Source organism: Paramormyrops kingsleyae, chromosome 12, assembly GCF_048594095.1.
Source record: "Paramormyrops kingsleyae isolate MSU_618 chromosome 12, PKINGS_0.4, whole genome shotgun sequence".
NCBI classification, from domain to species: domain Eukaryota; kingdom Metazoa; phylum Chordata; class Actinopteri; order Osteoglossiformes; family Mormyridae; genus Paramormyrops; species Paramormyrops kingsleyae.
In genome coordinates, this window is record NC_132808.1 from 5853492 (window position 1) to 5878710 (window position 25219).

The following is a 25219-nucleotide window of genomic DNA, read 5'->3' on the forward strand; positions in this document are numbered from 1 at the left end:
GACCAATTATTTTGGTTGAAAGTTGAAAAATGTTCAATGGACAATTTCACTGTATTTCTTTTTAAAAAAAAAAACAAAAAAAAGTATAGGTGGACAAAAAGAGGAAGAAATATCCTCTATTATTGTGAATAAAAAAATTGTCAAAAATGTGACATTTCTGGATGGAGAAATAATAAATCGAACCTGAAATATTTTCAGCCAGTTTCCTTCCGTCAATGACCTGCCAGTCAGGGGCGTAGCAAGGAATTCTGGGACCCCTAACAAAATGTTACCTTGGGCCCCCGGGTTCAGCCCTGCTGCCGGTACCTAATTAAAGGCCTAATGTGGGCCAAATTAACATCCCCCCACGTCACACCTCCACCACCAGCCTGCACCACCTGGCTGTTATTTAAGTTTCTCCAGGCGGAGGTCAGGACAGCAGGTACAGGAGCTCCTGATGGGACAACCAGAAGACAAGGACCAAGATGAAATGAGGAACGCAAAAGCCATGGATCTGAGCTGCAGTTAGGCTGCTTATATAGGCAACAGAGCTTATTTGGTCCAGTAGCACCAAAATTTGAGATACCAGATACCAGTATTTCACATAACACACACTATGGGTAATTCAGGTACAAAAAAATCACTTAATTGTATATTTTTGAACTGCTGTAGGAAATTGTAAGTACAAACATAAGGATAATGTGCAACACTAGATCAGAGGTCTGCCTGTCAGGAAGTCCAGGACTTGTGAGTCATTTCAGAAAAGCTTATGATAATGAACATAAATATTGAATGTAAAATATAATCTATCAATGTAAAAGTCATACAGGGTGTCATGGTGGCCTAGGAAGAGTTTGCATGTTCTTCCCATGTTGCGCAGGTTTCCTCTGGGTACTCCAGTTTCCTAGCTGTCCAAATTAATTAAGCTAACTGGCCCATAACGAATGATTGTGTATGTGAGTATGTGCCCTGTGATGGACTGGCATCCTGTCCAGGTTGTACGCCTTGTACTCTATGCTTCACAGAACCATCACCCAAAAAAATTACCCTGACCAAGATAAGCAGTTAGAGGACGGATGGATTGTGATATCATTGAAAAACGCGAGACGCGGTTAAAGAGAAAAGTGCCCTCTTGCGACGCCGTAGCACAGTATCCTAGCAACTAGTTGTTTACGTTTTGGAGAGAAGGTAACTTGCTTAACTTGCTTATTAAAACAAAATATTACACTAAAATAAAAATGCTATAGTACTGTATATCGTAGTGACATTAAACTAATTGTCCGCTAACTTATTCATAATGCTGATTTATACCGTTCGCAATGACGTTTGACTGTAAGCAGGCTATCGTGAATTATCACAAATAAAAACATATAACTGTTAGCTGATGGTTATATGTACGGTAACGACAAATACAACTAGGGGATGTCGATGATAACTGTACAGATATCTGAAGGTAAATTTAATTGATTTTATTAATTCAATACGATAATCGGTACTTTAATAATTGTAATTATATTCTTACTATTATTATTATACAGTTAACCTTATCTTCCGGTTAATGAGTAAATGTGCTTATGAAGTCCTTTGAAAGCATAATTAAAATACAATGAATAAAGTCATGCAGATGCTTCACGGCGTTTGCCTGCTTTCCGAAGCCGATATCCACACCCCGAGGTCATGGCGTCGCCCGGTGTCCGCTGTGCCCCGGCGGAAAGCTCCGCTGCTCGGCAACCCCAAAGCAAGATCAGCGACCGGCTGACCCCGAGCACAGCAGACCCCGTGAGTCGTCCACTCACATTATTATTATTATTATTATCATTATTATTATTATTTGTATCTGTGCACCTTGTGTTCCTTTTGCCTCTGCATACGACGAAATGTATCTATCTATCTATCTATCTATCTATTCTGTCATCAAATCATAATCATCATTATTAGGATGCTGTTACTGTAAGCAATTGAACAACAACTTGACATAACGTCTCGAGAAAGAACTATATTGGTGATTTAATTGTAGAAGTTCATTTCTAAACGTGAGCACCAGGCACCGACATTTCCATTTCCTTACAGTTCAGCAGCCCACGAAAGGCGCAGTCGCCGTTTGCCGCTGTCTACGCCAAAGGAGGTATACCCTGCAGGTAGAGTGAGTGTAAAGTGTTGGCTTCCTTGTTTGTGCCGCTGGTAGTGCGCTGACAATAAAGGCTTCAAGAGGGGACAATAAAGGTGTTTTAGAGAACCGTTTACCAGTTTTTTATTACAGTTCTTCTCGATTACTTTCTAGCATTCTCAAGGTTATAAGAGCATTTCTCAAAACAATTCATGCATATAGTACAACACTACGGTTTAGTTGAAAAGGCCTGGGACTGTAGAAACCGATAGGAAAAAGTCGGACAATTTCTCACAAGTGAGGACGCGCGTCCACCTCATTCATTAACCAACAACTGACGTAACCGCCCCACCGAAACACCCGGCACTTAAAGGGACCGCACTCACCCAGCACACATTATCTGCTGCGTCCCTGTACGCATGAGGCATGATAAAATTACCCACCCCGAACTCTAACTATGGTAGGGTGACCAGATAATCCATGTCAGGGAGGACACTCTGAGCTAGGACAGGAATTGTAAATTACCATTTCAATTAAGCGGACCTGGATTTCACTTGAGCACTCAGCTCTTGCTGTGTGCTGATTGGTCAGTCTCCTATAATCATGCATGTGTCACTAATGCTAATGTGAAACAGCTGGATCAGTCTTTCAGTCAAGGAAACAAACCAGTCAAAGCACAAGAAGAGCTAAACTATTTAGCCGAGCACAGGAGCCTTTCAATTAGAAAGTAGTTTGTAAAATCCGAAGTAGCTCAAAGTGTCCTCCCTGACATGGATTGTCTGGTCACCCTAATCTATTTTAACTAACTAGACTAAAGCAACTGAAAATTGTGCCAAGTGATGATAATTGAACAAAACTATTTGCATGTATTACTAAAAAAATATAAATTTGTGTGAAGCAATGAGAAATAATGTTCTGTTGTGCAGAAGTGACATTATGGTGTCGGGATTGCACTTGCAAATGTTAACTGTCATTTGAGAAATGCTCCAAAGCAATCGAGAAAATCTGCAAAACATGAGTTACAATCCTTATCTTGCTACAATTGCTACACTATGTATCAGTCCGCTCATATGTTTATGTGTGTGTGTGTGATATATATGTAAGAGCTGTAACAATGCGATTATTGTGCCTAATTAACTTTACTTGCTTTAACAGTCTGATCCTTCAGAAATAGAATAATTTGAATAATCTGATGGTACTTTTTCTCCTTCCCATCCTTTATACAGTTTTTTGAAATTGTTATCATCAAGAGAAACTACTGAAATAGCATTTTTTATATTGTTTTAATTCTGTTATTGCTGCCTAGTAGGACAGAATGGGATTTATATGTTTTGTATCGCTAAATGCTATTCTGTTCCATTAATAGGTGTAATAGACCCTTATGAATTAGCGCAAGGCAGCTTCAAACTGCCTGCATTGCTGGTCATTTAGGGAGGAGTGCTGATGGTTTGACTTCTTTGTACTGTTGCAAATGTTTGTTAAGATTGGTCCATGGATCTGTTAAACACAAGTTACACTGGGAAACTCCTCCAGAATCCATTGCCTTTGACCCACTGCTTGTGATCCTTGCTGAGGTAAGATGTTGTAAATTGCACCTTTTGCTTGACCTATGAGCAGAGTCATAGCTAAGGGAAATACCCATCTGTTGTTATAGGATGTGCCCTATTCAGTAAAAACAGCCATAAACTGCCACAAGATGGGAACAAAAGTATTGTTTAACACTATTAGACTGAGCAACACACGTAGTTCCACCTATTACCTTTTATGTTTCCTCATCAATGAAATTGTTGTGTTTATTTCTCATTTAAATAACACTGTGGTTTTTAAACTCTGACAGCTTACAGCTGTTTACAGCTTGTGCTTTTTATATAATGCAAGGGTTTGTTTTGTTTTATTGTTTTGCTTGATAAATTGTTTGCTTTTGCATTTTAAATCATTTCACTTGCACCTAAATAGAGATTTAGGAAATTATGGCCATGTTAATCATGGTGATATCTAGATTTAAAAAAAAATCGGACAGTCATCTCATTTATTATGGATGTAGATTGTCACTTCATAGTTGTTGTAGATGAAAACACGGGGTACAGCCATACCATGTACAGTATGGAGTAGTTTCCCCCATAGTTACCTTCATTGGCATTCTTTGTGCTTTTCCAGGGTTTGAGAGAAACCAAATACCCTTACACATTTGTGTCCAGAGAGGGTTTCAGGGAGTTACTCCTGGTAGAGGGCGCCAGTGAGAAAATCAGGCCACTCCTTCCGAAGGTGGTTCCTGCACTTAGAGCGGCTCTGGTAATGTATCTACCTACTGTGTGCAAAAATCCTACAAAACACCTTTGTAATAAGTCAGTTTCTTACGATATATTCCATGGTCAACTTTATGTGGTATTACTGCAATATGGAAGTGTTTAGGAACAACAGAAACAGCCACGAAGTGTCAGTTAAGTCACAGAGCAGGGTCGCTATGTGCTTAGGCTTGTAGTGGGTAAAAAGTCGCCAGGCTCTGTTCACTCAGTAATTGCAGAGTTCTCAACTTCCTCTGGCATTAACCCCAGCATAAAAACTGTGCACCAGGAGCTTCCTGTAAAGGGCTTCCATGGCCGAGCAGCTGCATGCAAGCCTCTCTTCACCAAGTGCAATGCCAAGAGTCAGATGGAGTGGGGTAAAGCACGCCACCACTGGACTTTGGAGTAGTGAAAACGTATTCTGTGGAGTGATAAGTCACACTTTTCTGCCTGGCAGTCTGATTGATGAGCCTGGGTTTGGCTGATGCCAGGAGAATATTACTTGCCAGACTCAATTTTGCCAACTGTAAAGTTTGATGGTCCAGAGTTAATGGTATGGGGTTGTTTTTCAGGGGTTGGGCTGGGCCCCTTAGTTCCACAGTGAAGGCAACTCTTAATTCTTCAGCATGCCAAGACATTTTGGACAATTCTATGCTTACAACTTTGTGGGAACAGTTTCGGGACGGCCCTTTTCTATTCTCACATGACTATGCTCCATTGCACAAAGCAAGGTCCATAAAGACATGGTTGGGTAAGTTTGCAGAGGTTGAGGTCACGGACTTGTAACTCAACTCAAACTCTAGTCACAAATTTGATGACTTGTGACTTGACGAAACTGATAAAAAGACTTGGACTTGAGCTCAATGACTCAAGACTTGGACCTGACGACTTGAGATTGTAGTCCCCCCTGTGGTTGCCATAAAGTTCATTTGACTGTTTCTGTGTATATTAATTCTCTGCTGTCTGAATTTTCAATTGGATGAATACAAAGTCTCCTGAGATAGTTTGTTGGAAAGATGCATCACTTCCTGCATATACATGGACATAAAAACAGTGAGGACAACTGCGACAGAATGGCAACACTCTGCCTATGAAGGACTTAAACTACAATGCACCATGGTGGGTTTTTGCTGCACTAAGTTTTAATCACTAAAGGTAAAAAAACCCGACATAGGTAGGGATTCAAGTTACATGACTCACGACTTGGACTCGAGTCAGAAATTTGATGACTTGTCAGCAAAAATGATGGAAAGACTTGGACTTGACTTAAACTTGAGGGTAAATGACTCAATACTTGACTTGGACTGCAATGTTTGGACTCAAGACTTGACTCAGACTCACCAAGGAATGACTTGTTCCCATCCCTGTGAGTTTGATGTGGAAGAACTTCACTGGCCTGCACAGAGCCCTGACCTCAACTCCACTGAACACCTTTGAGATGAACTAAAACAGAGATTTCAAGCCAGACCTTCACATCCAACAGCATTATCTCAGCTCACAAATGCTCTGCTCTATGAATAGGTAAAATTCCACAGACACACCCCAAAATCTTGTGGAAAGCCCCCCCCCCCCGAAGAGTGGCAGCTGTTATAGCTGCAAAGGGGGGACCAACTCCATATTGATGCCTATGGATTTAGAATGTTATGCCATAAAAGTTCCTGTAGGTAAAATGGCCTTTTGTCTATATAGCGTATGTAAGTTGATAATGGGGGTTTTTGGAAAACATGCCCCTGAATAGGACTCAACTTCTTAGCCTACTAATAATAAATAACCTTATTATCAGTGGCTGTTAGTATATATTTCTTCCCTCACTAGGTGCCCTTATGGAGACTGTATACATGTCCATTGAGAGAGAAAATATATACTGCAGGTTGTGCAGGAGCATTGGAGTTAAAAGTGGGCTGGTGTGTGTTAAGTTTGGGGGTGTAGTTAAGACTGTTCTACAACAGCCTAGGATTTTTGAATCAGCCAGTTTTACCACCTTCTTCTACGTATGTGGGATTTTATATTCGAATGAAGGAACAACAGTGTATGTCAGTGCCATACCAAAGCACCTATGGCACCTTTAAGGGGCACTAATGGGATATTGTTGGCAGCCAATTACTGGCCCAAACAGGGTGAGAATCAGTCTTAAAGGCCATGCTGGGAAAAAGCCAAGCCAGCTGTCCCTGTGTATTCTTGGCTGGTAAATACTGGAGGATGACTGAGCCCCATATACTTAATAATAAATCCCCCCTTCGAGGATTATTCATCTGCACTACTCTACCATAAGTGTGCTCCTGACAACACTGACTGCTATTAGACTTTTTGTCATTGTCACGCATCACCTTGGCCTCTCCTACACTCCACTGCGTGCTGCTCCTTTACTGAAATGATGTCAATTTAACCTTCAATCAGTCAGGTGTATTCAGTTGTATAAATGGATAGCAGAGTGAAGTTGCTCTACACAATTGTGGTATAGATATATTCCAAGAAACCTTTGCATTTATGACAGTTAAAACACAAATGTGTGAATATAGTTTGTTAGCATAGTGATGCTAATTATTTGATCTTTATAACTTGCTGAGCCACGAGCCAATGGTATTCTATAAAATGTGATATTGACAATGCATAGGATCATTCTGATGAGAGCAATGTGGAAGGCCTTCTTAACTGCAGTAGTGTCTTCTCTCAGGCCCATGAAGACACTGAGGTCTTTGAGAGAGGGCTAGACGGTCTCCTACAGCTCAGTGGCATGGCACGATGTGACCTCAATGGCCACCTGAAGCATGTGCTTGCCTGTGTAAGTAGTCATGCAATCCAATTCATCAGTGGGTAGAGATCACAGCACAGGTGTTTTTGTGAAATGCTAGGGATTAGCATGTTATACCAAACAAATCACACAAAATTTTGGTCTCTGTGTATGCTGAAAAAGGTGCTTTTTGCAATATTTTGTGCCACAAGGGATTAAAAGAAAAGTAGCTGCTTTTAATTCAGGCTTTCAGAATAGTGCTTTAATTGAATTATGAATGTGTCATGATCCATCTCTGTCATTCCTTCTGTGTTCCCGTTTCTCTCCGCTGGGTGTCTCTGTTGGCTATCCAGTTTTTCTCCCCACTTGCACCAAATCACACACATCTGTCCCTTATATGATCCTCATTACCCTGGTATATAAGTACCTGCCCTTGTGTTGTTCCCTAGTTTGGTCATTGTTACTGCTGTAGCAGTTAGTGTTGGTAGTTGGTAGTTTGTGTTCCTCATTATGGTCTCACCCCAGCTGCTCCCCATGTTAGGTTAGCCCTTGACCCTCTTAGTTGGTCCTCCTTGCCTCCTGTTCTGACCCCTGTGTATAGTTTAGTTCAGTAATAAAACCCCTTCAGTTCACTACCAGGCTACATATGGATTGTCACTCCTTCCTTGCTTACCATGGTAATAGAATTTTATTGAGTGAGGGTGCCTTCTAACAATATTGATATAGTATTTCTGGATGTTACTCTATAAAATGTATGACCTGATATTCAGTCAGCTTTGGCAGATACTGTGTGTAATGAATACCGTTTCAGATCTCAAAGAAATTCATGCAGAAGAAACACAGGGAGAAGGTGACCTTGGCCCTACAGACACTGGAGAGGAATGGAGGCAAGGTGTGTGACAGATTCCTCTGGGAGCCTTTCTCCATGTTTTATAATTCACAGATTCTATACACTCACTATATATGTGACTGGATGCAGGTAAATGAATATAGAAACTATGCTTTATAAGGGAATGCAAAAAGTCTCTTGTCTGAATCATTTTCTACATGTATGAAATGGACAGTAAATATGTATTTCTCTCCCTGTGCCTCTATATAAGTTGTTCTTGCCTGGTGTTGTCCTTTTTTCAGGAGAGCCTACCAATTATAAAGTCCAAGGTGCCAACATACAGCTCAGTTTATTTCTGAAGATACCAGAACACCTGAGCACCTTTGTGAGCTACTATTCTTATTATTGTCTAAGTCAGTGTCTCTCAGACGTTCACGGTTTTTGCTCCCTCCCAGCTCCCTGCCAAATAGTCCACAGTTTGGCTCCCAGGAGCTAGGAGGGAGCAAAAACATGGACTGTTTGAAGGTCTCCAAAGACCAGGTTGAGAAATACTGGTCTAAATGTGTTGGCCTATTTGACATTTTTGCAGTGATTTTAATTTTCCATTCAGTTATATTTTTCCAGTGTTTCACAAGTGTAAAGATGCTGTATACAATATGTGGATTGATAATACTCAGTGTGTACCTGTCAGGTTTCTCTGGTGTACATATGTTAAACTGAAAGGCCAGCGGGACACATCTGGCACACAGCACAATTTTTCATGGCCTGCAAAATGAGTCTGTAATTCTGTTGGGTTCACAGTTTGGTGCAATTTTGTACAGCATGTCATGGAAAATCAAATAGTTTTGTTTAGATAATTAATAGAAATTTAAATTCAAACAATTAGGAACAGTTGTAAAGCAAAGGCAATGTGTCTGAGGTCGATGTATCTGAATAACAAAACTCAAGAGGCTCTTATTTGCACATTGTAAAAAATATTAAATATGCAAAATAAATAAACTTTCAGAAATTACACTGCATATCAGGGCCGACCAGCCCTATGGGTGATATAGGCAATCGCCTAGGGCACCAACTAATTAGGGGATGCAAGAGAGTGAGTAAAAAAACCAGAAGAAAAACTGTTTTGTGACATTACACTTATTTACACTCTTGAAATAGCAACATCTGTTGACGCTATAACCACCTGCAACTCCCATTTAATGCCAAAATAATGCATCATTCCTCAATATTTACCCTGTTATCTTCTTTGTTTCAAAGTATAGTGATGTTCAGGATGTCTGTACATTCTGTAAAGACCATAGTGAAACTCTGATACATTTATTTTACAGTTGTCCAGTGATTTCAAGGTTCTGGACAGACATTGTAAGACACTTACTCCACAATATTCTGATTTTCATAAAACTTATTTTGTTGTATTCTTTAATTATAAAAAACACTAGTTTGGAATTCATATCCAGTCTTGTTATTCTGCTGGCTAAATTTTATATTCATAAACAGAAACTTACATCAGCTATCCCTACTGTATTGTATCAGTTTTGTGCAGAATTTGATTGCTTTATTGAAACATGTAAACTAATGAATAAAAAAAAATCTACAACTTTCCTAACACATTATGACAAAGTATTTATAAATCCCCAATAGATCACTTTACCTTCTATGAAAGTATGGTTTTACTTTATATTAGGCCTATTTTTTTATTTATTTGTTTTTTCTTATCCATGAGAAGATATTAATATTTACATAGTATTTCTCCTTTATCTGCTGTTGCAAAACCAATGGTCACATTTATTGTGGTTCAGTTAAAAAAAATAAAATTGGCAAGAAAATTAAACGGGCAAAATAATCTGGGGTCTCGGGAAATGAGTCAGTGGTATTTAGTTTTCATATTTCACTACTCTCCTTATGAAAGGTGATAATACCCTGTGGTAATGTAATGTTTTTAAACATATACACTGGCAAAATGTGTCTTCTGTTGCTCTCAGCTGTGAAGTTCATCATTTCAGTATGCAATGTAAAAATATATAAGTCAATATATATAGAAAAATGTCCTAAAAATATACATGTTTTAAGCACTACCACAGATTGTCACCTTTTCAGACTTTCCAATTCTAGTCATAAGATTTCACCATTACAATGGATTGTTCTCTGCAAACCCCAAGTGAGGATAGTTCATCAATTTTGAAAATGCACCACATACTTAATGGTCATATTTATTCTGTTTATATTTTGTTGGTGTTTGGAAAAATAAACAAACTAAGACAAATCTTGTGTTCTATAACTTGTATAGGTGTCAGTCTTGGTCTTATCAACTACTCTCTCTCCAGTGTTGGTGTAATTTATTGGGGAACCAAAATGTTCCCAAACAGCCAATTTTGTATGACTCACTGACCAACTCACCAGTACAATTAGCATAATATTTTCCATACTTGTGCATTCAGGTTTCACCCATGTCAGGAAATGTATTCATTCATTTCATTGTCCTTTGCAAACCAAAAGTAATGTAACCGAATGGTACACAACAGATACATGTGCTATTATAGCCCTCCCCAGGAAGCAGGGATCATCCTGTGTCTAATGTCTAATGTAAACATGTCTAACCTTTTATTTACACAAAATACGATCCGGAATGATTACAGAAGCCTGGTGGTGTCTGTCTGTACTGTCCACACCTTTCTCAAGTCCCTCTTACACATGCACATCTATAACATGTTTTAGCAGAACACGATAATAAAGTCATGTGTCCTATGTGCCCATAAACTGCGTTTTATAAGGATTCCCCTATAAAGACTAATAAAATAATGCTTAACAATAAAATTGATTATATCTCCTATGGGAAGAAACTTCTTACACTCTTAAGACCATCCAGGAGAAATCAGTGATTCCACATTATTTTATTCTTCTCATGGAGGGAGATGCTAATGGGTCTGTGACTGCTATAGCATGATGGTTAGATTACGTTGGTACAGTATTTATAAACAGGTGATATATACCACTATAGAGAAATCTCAGTATGGTGGGCAACATTAAGGATAATATGGGCTCTTTTAAAACATACTACAGCACACCTGGTGACTTTAGGTTCCTGTTTCCAGTCACATATAATAGATGGTTTCCTGTAAATCCTCCCACTGCCTCTTTGCCTTTTACTTGTCAGAGAAGAATGGAAAGCTTCATAGTTCTCTTTTTCTGTGTTCTTTTAAAGGTATGTGTGTTTCCATCTGAATATGCTGGTCTATTGGTTTAGCATGAAGTTGTAATTATGTGATATATAATGTGTTATGTGTATATAATTTATGTTGTGCAGTTAGACTTCAGTCTCTTGTGTGAAGATTCCTGGTAATTCTTTATGTTTATCGATGGTGGTAATGCAGGGGACAGCCAAGATGACAAGCCAGCCCACTGCAGCACCCGCACATAAATTCTACAGGCAATTCATAGACACCAATTCAAAACTACACCCGGTGGCCAGTGGATTAGGTACATAATAATGATAGATACTTTATTGATCCCTCTGGGGAAATTGTCTTTATGCTTCCCTCAACTTGCTCTTTGTAGAGCAAGCTGGCTTTAAAGGGCAGCCACCTTTTGTGGTGCCCTGGGGGTTAAGGGCCTTCTTAATGGACGTGCCAAGGCTGGGTTCAAACTGACGACCTTCTGGCTACAAGCACACAGGCTTAGCCCACTGAGCCACATGCTGTCCACATTTGTCTGTTGATGCAAACAGCTTGTTCCTCCAAGCAGTGAATCATGTAGCTGCAAATAAATGCAGACAGAACACAGCCAGGGTCAAGGCTGTCACTGTTAGGGTAAGATGTGCGATCTAAGATTTTGAAAGTGGTGTGATTGTTGGTGTCAGATGTGGTGGTTCCAGCTTCAGGGATCAGCCTCCTGGGATTTCCCGCGCACTGCAGTCTCTGGAGTTTTAAGCAAATGATCAGTGGAAATTCTGTGGCAGAGGGATGGCAGAGGAGAGCGACTAAATACGTTTAAGCTAACAGGAACGCATACTAATAGGTGTACCTATTAAAGTGGACCTCATAGACATGTATGCTATATGTGTTTGTGCAGATTGGTCAGCATAGACTGAATTTTCATCACTTAGTGTGGAGCTCTAGGGGAACTAGGACCCCAGTGACCTGTAAAAACTTCCCAGTCCTAAAGGCCATTGTGTTTATAGCAGCTGCTCAGCTCACCTGAGGGCACAAATCACTGGGGGAATCAGATGACAAACAGGGGGAACTAAGAGCCGCTCATTTATTCACATAATTCACTGCTATTTACGTCACTGGTAGAACAATAGGTTATGAATGTTCCAGGAAAAACAAACGATATCAATCACATATTTTTCACATTAAACTGATATTTAATAAGCAGCCTCACAGATTCACAGATATGGGTTGACGGATACGTTCTGCTTATACCATGTAATTCATCTTCTCAAGCAAATGCCTTCATTTTTGTGCGTGTTCTGCTGGAAGGCACACAGGTCTTCTGTAGAATTATGTTATTTTATGGTTTAATTTCTGGGAGGATCCACTGAAACGTGACACAAATATGTGAGGGTGTTTGGTTTGGGTTACAGGTTTAACGCAACTGTTGATAGGGATAAAATCAAAGCACAGCTGTGGATGAGGGGAAGACCATCCAGGCAGCACAGGGCACGATGCTGGGGACCAGATACCAGTCCATTACAGGGCACATGCATGCCATTAAACACTATGGCCAATTTATGCCAGTTTAACTAACAGAATGTCTTTGGATCATAGAAGGCACCCTACATGCATGGAGGATAACTGCATAACATCAGGAAATCAAGCAAACTCCACACACACAGAATGGAGGCACACAGCACCCAGTCTGGTTTATATAATGGGGACTAATGAACAGCAGACTGAATCAGCTCATAACTTCATTCCGGCCTGGGACGTCCACCCTGTAAAGGCTACTGGCTTCACTGACAGGAATAACATCTTTGCCGTGCCGTGGGCAGAGGCTTTGGAACCAGGGGAACGGAGGGGGACACGTACCTGCCAATATTTAATTTGGCTTCATTCACTCTAGTCCCCCCACCGAAAAAAAAAAATAGATCTCTGCATATAACTTATGAAGTTGCCCCCCCCCCCCCCACCCAGTATCATACTCCAACACCATTGGTCATGGGTTACACTGGATAAACTGCTAGGTTAAGGTCACCAAGGGGAACATCCTTATGAACTATTTCTGGGATAATCTGTACCGTGTTTCCTTTCTAAAAGTTTTAATACACAAACAAGGGTATCTGCTCTTAGACACACAGCCAGTCTTTGTTCTCTGAGCTGTTTCCAGCACAAAAGGGTCCTGAACTGAATAACATATCAGTGGTACAGCTGTTGATTTGACTGTTTTCCTCTGAAACCCAAATAATGTCTTGCGATCAGTTTTGTGTTGTTGGTGGTAACTGTGGTAATTCTACTGCCTGCTCTGCTGATGTACCGTCTTGTGTTCTGTTTTAGGATACAGCTCATGGCCAAACAAACTTCTCCTCTCCCGAGGGAGTTACTCTTCTTGAGGTATCTGTCCTTGCTTTAGTCGTGGCCAATGCTACACTATGCATTGCAACTATAATAGGAATTTGCATACTGTTCAACAAAGTTAGTCAGGTAAGTCACTTAAATTTTCTTAGCAGCTGGAAAAATTACATCCAAAGGTTACCTCCCTTTTTGGTTATTAAATTTATCATGCATTCCAATTTAAGATTCCATTTATTCATCTTCCTACCTCTTGTCCTGGTCAGGCTGGGTCATGGGGGGGTGGGGGAGCTGAAGCTTGGTGGAGTGCCAGTCCAACTTAAGGTTGAATTTTCCAAATGTGCAATTTGCATTATTCAGTACAGTAATAAAGTATGCAAACATTTGTTTTTTACAGTATAATTTTTAAAATCAGTTTCAGTTATGAGAAGGTTGCTGGTTGAAATTCCAAGGCTGGCAAATTGATTTCACTATTAGGCCCTTGAGCAAGGTCCTTAACCCCAGTCACTTCAGGGTCTAGCTAATCCTAACCCTAACCCTAACCCTGCTCTCTGATTCCCATGATGCTTTGGACAAAGGGTGTGTTAAATAAATTTATTAGAAAAATAAAATGTCAATGTTTGTCTGCAGATCAGGATGAAGATTGCAGAGAATGAAACTGTCACTGACCGTCGCATCACACAAAATGGGTCTAAGCCTTTTCAGGAGAACAATGAGATGCACAATGAGAGCCCAGATCCTACCAATCAGGCACCAACACGGCCTTCGTCCTTCAAACTCCCAAACACAGAGAAGCGGGAATCGAGCCAGCTGTCAGAGCACTCTTCCAGCATGCAGGGCTCAGATCCTACCCTGTTTCGACAACTCTCCCCTCCTGACTATGAATACACCATGTCCAGAAGGTTCAGACAAGGCAATGTGTCCCAGCATCTGCCCGAGGAGGACATGTCCACCATCGACTTGACCCTAGATGATGACCCAAACTCCCCGTACATGCATATGAGGTCTTGTGGGATCGACAGTCTTATCCCAGGCATGGCTGATGAGGACATCTACGATATTCCCCGATACTCCTCTGCTAGCTGCATCTGCTTTACCCGAGTAGACCAAGCATCTCTGAAAAGAGCCAAGCAGTCTAGGTACCGTTCTGACCCCAACAGTTACCCTTTGTCTTCTGTTCTCAGCAGCCTGCAAATGAGTAATGGTGAATCGCTTGGTGCTTGCTCTCCAGACAGCTCCAGGGACTCTGGGCAGGGGACTATCAGTAGCTCGCAGAGTCTCAGGTTTGAGATGAGTGACCCAGGGTCAACGGGTAGAACAGAGAAGCTCTCCAACTCTATGTTTACGAAGGCAGCATGTCCTCAGAAGCGAAATGCAAACTCATCTACTCGGAATCAGAAACAGCCACCAATTGCAATCTAGTTTGAAAACCAAAACAAAATCCTATTAACAGATTAACCATACAATTATCCTTTATAGAGAGTACAATTTTGCCTGCTATTCGCAACATCTGATATCTGATAATCTGATATTGGTTAGCACTGCTGCCTTCCATCTTTGGGGTTAAGGTTCAAGTCTCTACCAGGGTTCCATATACTGTACTCTGTACTCCCAATGAACAGGACAAGCAGTTACAGAAAATAGATGGGTTACCCACAGGATATTGTTTATAGTTTTATTTCAGACAAAAGGTTTTAAAATAGTTTGGGTTATTTTTACACCAATCATGTAAAATTTGTAAATGTAGAGGTTTTAAGTGAGAACAGAAACCACCAGGAATGCATGATTAGTAATGATGACTATTCATGAAACTGTTATTTATCTTCCCTGCATGGACTAATTCTATTTGTTAGTTTGTTTGGGTCTCCAGGCCCAGGTATAGACCATCTCCATTTGCCCTGCTACATTTATTGAAGTGTTACAAAAGAAGTTTGTTCAATAAGTATGATCCCTGACAGGACACACTCCCACACCATTCACACCTACAGGCAGTGTGGTACCTCCCATTCACACCTACAGGCAGTTTGGTACCTCCCATTCACACCTACAGGCAGTGTGGTACCTCCCTTTCACACCTACAGGCAGTTTGGTACCTCCCATTCACACCTACAGGCAGTGTGGTACCTCCCTTTCACACCTACAGGCAGTGTGGTACCTCCCTTTCACACCTACAGGCAGTTTGGTACCTCCCATTCACACCTACAGGCAGTGTGGTACCTCCCTTTCACACCTACAGGCAGTTTGGTACCTCCCTTTCACACCTACAGGCAGTGTGGTACCTCCCTTTCACACCTACAGGCAGGTTTGGTACCTCCCATTCACACCTACAGGCAGTTTGGTACCTCCCATTCACACCTACAGGCAGTGTGGTACCTCCCATTCACACCTACAGGCAGTTTGGTACCTCCCATTCACCTCAGGCTGTTTTGGGACTGTGCATTACCCAGAGGAAACCCCACAGTGACCGGAGAGCATGCACACTCCACACACAGAGCCACGGCAGAGACTCATAACCTGATCCCACAGGTGTGAGGCAACAGTGCCAACCACTGCACCGAAGCTTTCTTTTGTTTCATCAAGATATATTTTTATATCCTTCTAGTTCATCATGAGTAAAAATCTTTTATTGTATGTTATTAAATATTGTCATTGGCTAAAAAAAATATATTTATTGGTTGAACCTAAAATGTGTTAGGGGAAATGATCGAAGCAGAAGCTATTATAGACCTGCCATTAAACCAGTCAAAATAGTGATAAGATAGAAGAGTTCATTATCATTGCTTTCCCCTCCATAGTCACCTCTCTGACATGTTTTCTGTGCTCATGTGATCAAGCTGTATCTCAGATTTCTAACACACATGCACTCTTCCCCATATTCCATTATGCAAATGTTGTCAAGTGTCAGAAATACATGATGCCACTCTTTAATAGCATTCAGCAGTTTGTTGTTCATTGATCTTTTGTCTGAGTTGGACAGATGACAATCTCTATGTCTCCATTTTTGTCACATCCATAGTACCACACTCAGTGAAAACAATAGCAGAATTCTAAAATGCACTTATATATATGTATGTGTGTGTGTGGATTATGTTTTTATTGGGAACCAAATGTCCTCCACAATGTAATGAAAAACTGTTGTTTTGATGTTGGGACCATTTTTTTCAGGTCCCCACAAAGATGTGTGAATGCAATCAAAAAAGTTAAAATGCCAAAAGTCTTGTATTTAGTTTGGTTACTTATGGTTAAGGTTAGGGCTGGGTAGGGGTTAAGGTTGTTATGTTGGGATTAGAGTTTTGCCCATAGAAAGGAGTGGAGAGTCCCCACAAACACATAATTACAAACCGATGTGTTTGTGTGTGTGTTGCAACAATTATTTCATTCTGTTTTTGCTAACTTGAAATCATGTGGAATGCATTGCAGTGAATAAGTAGGTGGAACATCTTTAAGTATGAAAAGGTGGCTGCAGTGTCCTATAATATACAGCAGGGGTCGATATTTGCCTGTAGCTGTGTTTTACCGCCAAGGGAGTGTTTTGATTGTGGCTGCAGTTTTCCATGAAATGCAGCAGGGGGCTCCAAAACATGCCAAATCAATGTGAAATATAAAGGGGATATGAATACTTCAGTAATTCTGCATAACTGGATATAGTAAAATTTGATTCCCAAAAAAATATGTGAGATTCTATAGGACAGAGTAATGAGCCTGAGGCTCTGGCTTCTTTTAGAAGAAGACCATGAGATCGCTGGTCAACTGATGAGGTCCTGTGACTCGACATCCTGCTTATTGAGGGACTCTCCGGCCCCCTGCCCTCCATCACAAACCACTGTGTGACTAATACCCAGCATGCCGCACTCAAGCAGCCCAACTCGCCGGCGCTGTCTGCCTGCCCCTTTCACACAGAGATCTCCCCACGCCAGAGCCCTCACCATTAAATCTTATGATGAATCCACAGCTTGCAGCTTGTTTTTTCGACTAACAAAATCCAGATGCAGGACGTCAGCCACTGCATTTTTAATATGATGACAAAATAATTGAACATCTTTGTGAAATTACCCTGATGCAAAGTTACCATTATCCAGCTCCCAAATATCATAAGAACATTATGCAAAATATTTTCTAATTACTTTTGATTAAATGAAATAATAACATAAAAATGATTTTTTTTTGTACTCGTGGAAGAAGGAAAGTGTTCATGTAATGAGTTTAATGTAAGCTTACAGCTTTGGGGGTTGGGGGGGGGTGCAGAACCCCAAATAAGGCAAAAGGGACAATAGATAAAAAGATAGATTTATACCGTGCTGGTTTACTGTAATTTTAGGGGATTCCCCAAGAGCAACTGGTGATTTCAAACAAGGTACAGAAAAATACTGATCCACGACATATATCTAAGTATTCCACACTGCCCTCTGGCATTGTGGGAAATATCTGAAACTGTCAGCTCTCACAATTTTAACTCTCTCCAACTGCAGAATTCGCCAGTTTGTCAGTACAGGGATAGATATAATGACCCAGGATAATGACATTGATCGCTGTGCCAGACTGTGGGCCCAGTGGGTGGCTTCCAGCTCCATCTGACAGGCTGAGAAAATGTCGGATCCCAAACAAAATAACATCACTGGAGAGGAATTCTCATTGAAGCCGTACCAGCTGCCTCTGTACGGTAGCTAGCTTCAAAAATCCATCCATCCATCCATCCATCCATCCATCTACCACTTATCCTGGTCAGAGTCTTAGGGCTCAAAATTACAAAAGACAAAAACTGTGATCTCTCTTTTTCACTATGGGATCTGAGTCTTTTAAAATGTTATTGAAGGAACGCTTAAGTTTTAAATTTAGATTTGGATTATTGTTTTCTAGATAACCCTTACTCAAAAATAGATAGTTATCTATTTGTGTACATTTAGTGTTATTATTGCATTCATGTAATTATAGTGCATTACTAAAGCGTTTTTTGCTGAGGGAAAAACTGAAGTTAAAAACTTTGTTTAAAATAGGGCAGCCATTGGTGACATGGAATCAGAGTTGTCTTTAATGTGTGTGACATAAATCACAGCTTTATATACTGTGTGGTGCCATCCTATCCACTTTACATAGATTAAACACCTATAAAGCCTATTTAGGGGTTAAGGTTTAGCTGAAAGCTTAGATCCATTGCTGGCATTATTAACAGTCAACGTCTCCTCCAGATGCAGAGGGCTCTCTGATTCCATCCACTGTAAAGCGGAGGTAATGAGACCCAACTGGGAAAACCTCTCTGTCAGGTACAGGCATTGCATCTGATCCCTGATCTGGTTCCAGTCACTGTATTGATCTGTAGGATAATGGCTTTGCCTTTAGCTTAGCTATTAGCCACACTGTCCTTCTGGCAATTGCAGGTGTAGTACTTTGCTAAGCAGCGCCGACTATAGGATACACACTAATTGTGAAATGTTCAGGCACACCCCTGTGTTAGGTTTTGGGGCTGCTTGCAGCATATGCTCCAGCTGGATTAGATTTGGTTTGCATGTCTTGTGAGCCAGCGACTGTGTGAAATCAATGCAGTCCAGCAGGGGGGGGGGTTTGAAAACTCCCCCCAGCGAAGCAATAGGAATAAGAGCTGTGATGCCCTTATTTGTACTTTAAGTGCCAAACCCTGTGACTGACCAGGTTTTCCATTTAAAGATTAATTTAGCTGACTATTATGGTAATTCAATCAGTCTAGATCAGGGCTCTTCAAATCTGGACCACGATTCCAAATCCAAGCCTTGTTTTCAGTTCTCCCAGGTAGTTACTTTAATAATTACAGATTCTGATTGGCCACAGAGGCTTCACACCTGGCTCACACGTAAAGGAAGACAGGGAAATCAGCAGTGCTGGGATCTTGAGGACTGTGGAAATCCTGGTCTAGATGCTAGGATTACTGTGGTCACCAGTGTAAAGCAATGCTCATCAGTCTTTTCTTTAAATGTTAAACCAGCCATAACTTGTCATTTGAACAACAACAACAATAACAACGATAGTAATAATAATGTTTTGTTTGGTAAAAAATAAGAAAAGAAAAACTTTTTTCCTGTTCTGTGTGGCACTTTTATAAAATTAGCACTGAAAAACATTTTTAAAATGCCCCAAGGCTGTTAATTTTTAAATACTTACATCAACCTGAGATGAATTGAGTAAGATACTGGTGTGAGTTTCACTGATGGCTTTTCTCTGATGAAACGCGTAAAGCCTTGACATAGAAATGGCACGGCGCTGTGCTGGTGAACGATGGCTGACGCCTAACTGCCTTGCCGGAGCCCACACACTGCACCTCTGCAGTGGAGAGCTTTCAGCAGAACAGCCCAGCACTGTCCCTCCCCCTCCGCCACTGCCGGCCGCTTGGCTGCCTGCCGTCTATCTGCAGCAGGAGACCTTGGGGGGAGTGGGGGGGGGGTCCATGGTGCTCACAAATGAGCCATATCTACTCTGTGCTGGCCTTTTTATTGGGTTTGTGGGTGTTATTTAAATGTTACATCATATATTTTACACACACACACATAAACATGTGACAATTGCCGGTGAGTATTTCTGGTTAATGTTTCAAAGGACATTTTGTTGTGCTTGGTCCCAGGATGCCCTATCTCATGTCTGATGTGCTGAAAACACACATCCAATGCAGGGGGAATAAAGGGGGGCAGTGAATAAGGGAGTAAGGAAACTGGGGGAGTTTTAGAAACACCCCCCCAAGACCTAGTCAGGCTTTACTCTTACATGTATTTTTTTAACACATTGATGAAATGAATGCTACACTTCACTGACAGTCACGGCCTCTTGGTTCTGCAGATGGAGGCCATTTCTTAACTGTGAGGTACCCAGCACAGTAAAGCCTCGAATCGACTGCTTTGCTGTATTGCTGCTATAGACAAAACCTGATATTCATATTCTAAACTTTTCAGTTACTCTTTAGACAGCGGTTCACCTCAGGATATTTTTTTCATGGATAAATAGTAGCATATAAATAGAAGTATTCTATCCAGCCATCTTCTGCCCGCGTCTTCTGCTGAGGGTCACGGGGGCCTGGAGCCGTTCCCGGTCTGCACAAGAACCTAAAAATGTAATAATTCTGGGCAGAATTACTTTGAGCGTATGTGCGAGTGCCCACCACACACCACTGTTTGGTTTTGGGCACCCCTTTTGGATTTCACCTTAGTTTAAACTCTGGAACTGGACGTAGGCTAGTATAATCCAAAAGTAAATCAAAGTTGCAAAATCATATTTCCCACATACACAATTATACGGATCACAATGTGCAGCGAAATGCCAGGTTGCTTAGCTCCATACTATGGAAAAAAATGGTAGCGGGAGACATAAGTTTGAGAGACAAGACAGAGACATCACGTACTACAGACAGAAGGCATAGGTTATAATCACGATATCTATAGTGTGCAGCGTTAAGCGTTAAGTAAGAGTAGGTAGTGCAAGAGTGCAGAAATAATTTTTTATACGAACATTTTTATATCTACATGTGTGAGTGTCACTGGGATTTTCTCACAACTGGTATATTTGGCGTGATTATTACAAGGTTATCGTGACTAAATGCACGTCACACACAGGAAGATAACGCACAGGCCTACAGATACCGCAACAGGGATATTTCCAGGACGTATGCCATCATTTTGGTTATAAGGCTACGCTTTCAAATCCTGTTCACTGTCAATGTCATGTAAAAAAGACCAGGACAACAACACAATAATTTAGAGTTTACCATCATCATGAATACTTATGTTGATGACTGAGATGAAACATTCTAAGAGAATTATTTTGTAATTAATGAATGTCGCACGTTGAGGTTTCTTTATTTTTATTTTTTTTACACATAACTCCCATCTCTCATTAAGCCGTCTTCACAATCCCGTCCACAGATAGTTGTTTTTAATTGTAAATCGCTATTGATTAATGCATCGTGTGGGACGCGATACAGGGCAGCTTCACGGTCAAGTTCGCCAGTCGGAGCCGCACCCTTGCGGGTTGTGTCGGCTTGTAACTTGTACTCATGCGCTACCCAGTGCAGCCGCACTACCCATCTGGGCAACATGGAGCACGCGTCGTCTCAGCTCCCAAAACTGCATAGGAATTAAATAAATATCCTTGAATATATATATATGAAATTTCGTATAGCTAACTGCAAATTATTTCATTTTTTCTAGGGACTGAATACAGCTGATCACGGCATCTGCAATGTTATGTCATCCCGGAGCAGCTTTTCTCCGTAATCCCGCAGTACGACTTCAGAAAATGCCTTTTATTAACAGCGGCTAAGTCGGCAATCAGACGGTCATCTGAAAGCATTTGAAACAGGAACCGATCCTATCGGACGTTTTAATAAAACAAGCCAAGGGTGCGATGGAAGTAACGAAAAGGAGGCATTTTAAATAAGTCAGCAAAGCTCCGGCTGCGAAGTTGGAGGGCAGGCGGCGTAGCGAGGGGCCGGGGACGCTTCCTCCTGGAGTGACGTCGGCTGGGGCTTGGGCTGCATTTATCCGCCCGGCTGGTTCTGGGGTGGTTCTGCAGGGCGGGGGCTACGAAACGGGTCTCGCCGGGAACATTTGGAGGCTCGATTGCTGAAACACTGAGGGCGACTCGTAGATATCGCAGAGGACAACTTTCGGCGAGAGAAACAGCATAATGCGCAATAGCCGTCCTGCAGGCTGGCTTCGCACTGGAAACTAATCCGGTGAACAGCTTTTTAATATATAAATATAGCTGGTTGTCCGCGGACTACAGTAACCTGGACGCCGTGCATCGCGATCGCTTGCTTGCTTTGAATATCCGATGAGATGTCGCTGATAAACATTGACAGCGAGCAGAGGTGGGTGCCCACTCACGTCCAGGTGACGGTTCTCCGAGGCAGGGGACTGAGAGCGAAGGGCAAGCATGGGACAAGCGACGTCTACACCATTATACAAGTCGGAAAGGAGAAATTCACAACGGCCGTAGTCGAGAAAACTACATGCCCGGAGTGGAAGGAAGAGTGCATTTTCGAGCTGCTCCCCGGGGTGCTGGAGCCGAAGGGACGCAGTGCCTATCCTCCGGGGAGCAGCGACCTGGTCCTGACGCTGATGCACCGTGCTTTGATCGGACTCGATGTGTTTCTTGGGCAAACGGTTATCCCGTTGGATAAAGTCTTCCAAGAGAGGATATATCCAAAAAACGAGTATGTCTCACTTACTTATTGTCTTTCTTAATCCGCGTTCATGCCGGATTGTCACACGACTGTCACATACCCCGAAGGCGTCGGTGAGCAAGTTGAGTTGTGAGTCATACATTAATTTAATTTGAAATGGGGTAAAGTCATAGTTATAACCCATAATAATGGCTACAGTTACATGGGATTGCATTAATTTAACGAAACGATCGGTGGGAGACATTGACAAAACAACATATTCAGTGTAATGTAACATATTTAATATGCAATATGCAGTCAAAGTTATAATAATAATAATAAATACGATTGATAATAATAATAATATTAACCATCATCGTCAGTGACAGGGTCTTCATCGGTCATAGACACGCCCTCTGCATTTAACCCACCCCCGACAAACGCTTATTACAGTAGTGACTTAGGTGTCGTAATTATAAATTAGTCCTTTTTAAACTGGGTTTATGTCACAGATGCTGTTATTAGATTGTGAAGTTATTACAGATGGTGACATCACAGGATTATCTCAAGAAAAAAAATTGCATTCTTTTTTTATTATTATTGCACAAAAATTGAACTTAATTGTATTTGTTTGCTTGCTTGTTTTCAATGGCAGGTGAGGTTCTGGGTCACTTAGGAAATAATTGTAAACATATCACTCCTGCATTAAACACAGCCTCCATTCAGACCCTATTCGTACTTTTAGGTCAATGTTTCCCAGCCCAGTCCTCAGAGAATCCCAGACGGTCCACATGTTTGCTCCCAGCCGGCCTGAACTAAACAATCAGAAACACCGGTACAGATGTACAGATGTCTTGGGGCTGGGGGACAAATGATGGCTGGGTTGAAAAACACTGTTTCTGATCATCAGCCTGGTAGGTGGCATGTACTGTATGGAAAGCATCTGGTTTATCAGTCGCCTGCTTGAAAAGTATTAAATGCCTTCACCGTAATGAACGTTTGGTTTGATTCATGACTAGCTTGTTTCTATGTGTGACCTCATAGCCTTCTTTTGACAATCGGACTGTGTTTGGACTACAGCTTTTGGAATATGATTTGCATTTGGTTTCCTTCCTGTCCTATTACTGGCTGTTTGATATCTCATGTACTTTGGAAACTGGGCTTGGGTTGCAGAATGGAACCTGGTACCTCTGCATTTGGATCCACTCTCGTCTAATCATTGCAGTGAGGGTAATATTAGGAGATTAGATGCAGTGGTTTACAGATGCTTCTGGAACCTTGGCGCTCTCTTTACCCCACTGAAGCGACAGTCAGTGTTCTACTGCACAGAGCACTAATGTAATTGAATTAATGCACCATTATTATATTTTTCAATAAACTGTGCACAGCCAATACATTTACAGTGAAGGACTAGAATGAATATGGAGGCTCATTAATTACCATTGGCCTTCATGAGGATAAACATTGGCCTGTAATGAGTGTTATAAGCTTAACAGTACTTTAAAAAGTGCACAGTGTCTTGGAACGCATCTTGTTATTTCAGGCAGAGCTGTCCTTGCTGTTTCGTTGACACAGTCCTGTGAAGGCCAGAACTGGGGGGGTGGGGGGGAATCGATTCAGTTCCAAATTGCGTTTCTTCAAGGAGGGGATTTTTAGATTGCCACAAGAGTTAAAATTTGATTTTTTAAATATCAGTCTAAATGGAGTTTACTGTAATTATGTTGCTCACGTTCGTTACATTTGTTATTTTTGCCCAGTTGCACACAGGTTTTGTTAAGGGACTGACTTGCGTGAGTCTGGCACGGTGCTAAGAAGGATGAGCCAGCATGTGCAGAAACTTTTCCAGCAACATCTCCGTTTAAATCACGAGTTTGGATTGGAAAGCGTTTTTACTCATTCGTCAAGCTTAGAAAATACACTGAACCAAATTAGGTTAAGTCCAGCTCTCAATCCCCCGGTTTATGTTTATGCAAGCAAAGCAACCTGATTTACCAGCATTTATTCATTCCCTGCCATTGCTGTGCTGGATTGGACATTTTTTTCATGGAAAGGTAGTTCTGTTTGGCTCACACTATATGTTTGTTGTTGCCTTCCTGTGCGAGAATTGAGTGACCATCCTCTCCGCTCCATTTACATGGCTGAAACAGCATTCAGAGGATTTAATATACATGTAATGATGCATAGAGACTTGCCTGCATCCCTAATGGGAAAAATAGTGTCAGGTGAGTATGAATGTATGTAAAACAGTGATGGCAGACTGGCTGTCTTACCGTCCCTCGCCCCTCCAGTAATTGTTTTAGTCATGCTGTCACTTAAATTAATAAATTGTTTCCCAACCCGGTTCTCAGGGACCCACAGACAGGCCACGTTTTTGCTCATTCCTCTACCCTTACAGTAAGGGTTGAGCAGGACCTGGGAGGGAGCAAAAAATTGACTCTCTGGAGGTGCCTGAGGACCGGGTTTGGAAACACTGACTTAATTAGTGTATTTGATAAAAGGGGGATTGATATCTCATTACTTGGTTATAATTATTGCTTCCGGATTTGGGTCTTTTAAAAGAAAGCAACTGGCTGCCTGTTCTCACATGCAAAACAGCCAGACTAGTAGATTTGTTATGATTGCATCAAGCTACATTGAGAATAGAATCATTGTACCATTCT

The 25219-nt window shown here is 41.3% G+C and overlaps 3 protein-coding genes across 8 annotated transcripts in view; all 3 read left to right on the forward strand.

The window, feature by feature from the left end:
• Positions 1–1091: 1091 nt before the first annotated feature.
• On the forward strand, positions 1092–8943 carry LOC111837683 (PACRG-like protein). 4 transcript variants are annotated; one of them, XM_023799945.2, is made up of 9 exons: positions 1152–1167; positions 1399–1432; positions 1635–1758; positions 2050–2117; positions 3570–3660; positions 4244–4378; positions 7046–7153; positions 7914–7994; positions 8234–8943. In XM_023799945.2, exons 3-9 carry the CDS (start codon positions 1657–1659, stop codon positions 8288–8290), a joined length of 642 nt encoding a protein of 213 aa, XP_023655713.1. In that variant the 5' UTR covers positions 1152–1167; positions 1399–1432; positions 1635–1656; the 3' UTR covers positions 8291–8943. The 4 variants fall into 4 exon arrangements, with proteins under 4 accessions (XP_023655712.1, XP_023655714.1, XP_023655713.1 ...); XM_023799944.1 differs by lacking the exon at positions 1399–1432 and having other exon boundaries at positions 1092–1167; XM_023799946.2 differs by lacking the exon at positions 1399–1432 and having other exon boundaries at positions 1139–1167; positions 1604–1758.
• A 2128-nt stretch (positions 8944–11071) lies between these two features.
• Positions 11072–16371, forward strand: LOC140577557 (uncharacterized). The gene is made up of 3 exons (XM_023799942.2): positions 11072–11133; positions 13424–13570; positions 14069–16371. Exons 1-3 carry the CDS (start codon positions 11092–11094, stop codon positions 14858–14860), a joined length of 981 nt encoding a protein of 326 aa, XP_023655710.1. The 5' UTR covers positions 11072–11091; the 3' UTR covers positions 14861–16371.
• A 5060-nt stretch (positions 16372–21431) lies between these two features.
• LOC111837705 (rab11 family-interacting protein 5) overlaps positions 21432–25219 on the forward strand; it is a 35801-nt gene continuing 32013 nt past the window's right edge. Inside the window, exon 1 of one of the 3 annotated variants that reach the window (XM_023799988.2) lies at positions 21432–22610. In XM_023799988.2, the coding sequence (XP_023655756.1) occupies positions 22234–22610 (377 nt within the window). In that variant the 5' untranslated portion in view covers positions 21432–22233. Of the gene's footprint in view, positions 23474–25219 lie in introns of all 3 variants that reach the window. The other 2 variants (XM_023799989.2, XM_072718547.1) reach the window with 2 other exon arrangements.

Bases quoted from the DNA above. Each gene is read 5' to 3' on its own strand.
- LOC111837683 (XM_023799944.1), top strand. From the start codon at position 1,657: ATGGCGTCGCCCGGTGTCCGCTGTGCCCCGGCGGAAAGCTCCGCTGCT. The intron at 1,759-2,049 runs GTGAGTCGTCCA...ATTTCCTTACAG, and splicing joins CCCCGAGCACAGCAGACCCC to TTCAGCAGCCCACGAAAGGC. The intron at 2,118-3,569 runs GTAGAGTGAGTG...ATGTTTGTTAAG, and splicing joins AAAGGAGGTATACCCTGCAG to ATTGGTCCATGGATCTGTTA.
- LOC140577557 (XM_023799942.2), top strand. From the start codon at position 11,092: ATGGAAAGCTTCATAGTTCTCTTTTTCTGTGTTCTTTTAAAG. The intron at 11,134-13,423 runs GTATGTGTGTTT...GTTCTGTTTTAG, and splicing joins TTTTCTGTGTTCTTTTAAAG to GATACAGCTCATGGCCAAAC. The intron at 13,571-14,068 runs GTAAGTCACTTA...GTTTGTCTGCAG, and splicing joins TGTTCAACAAAGTTAGTCAG to ATCAGGATGAAGATTGCAGA.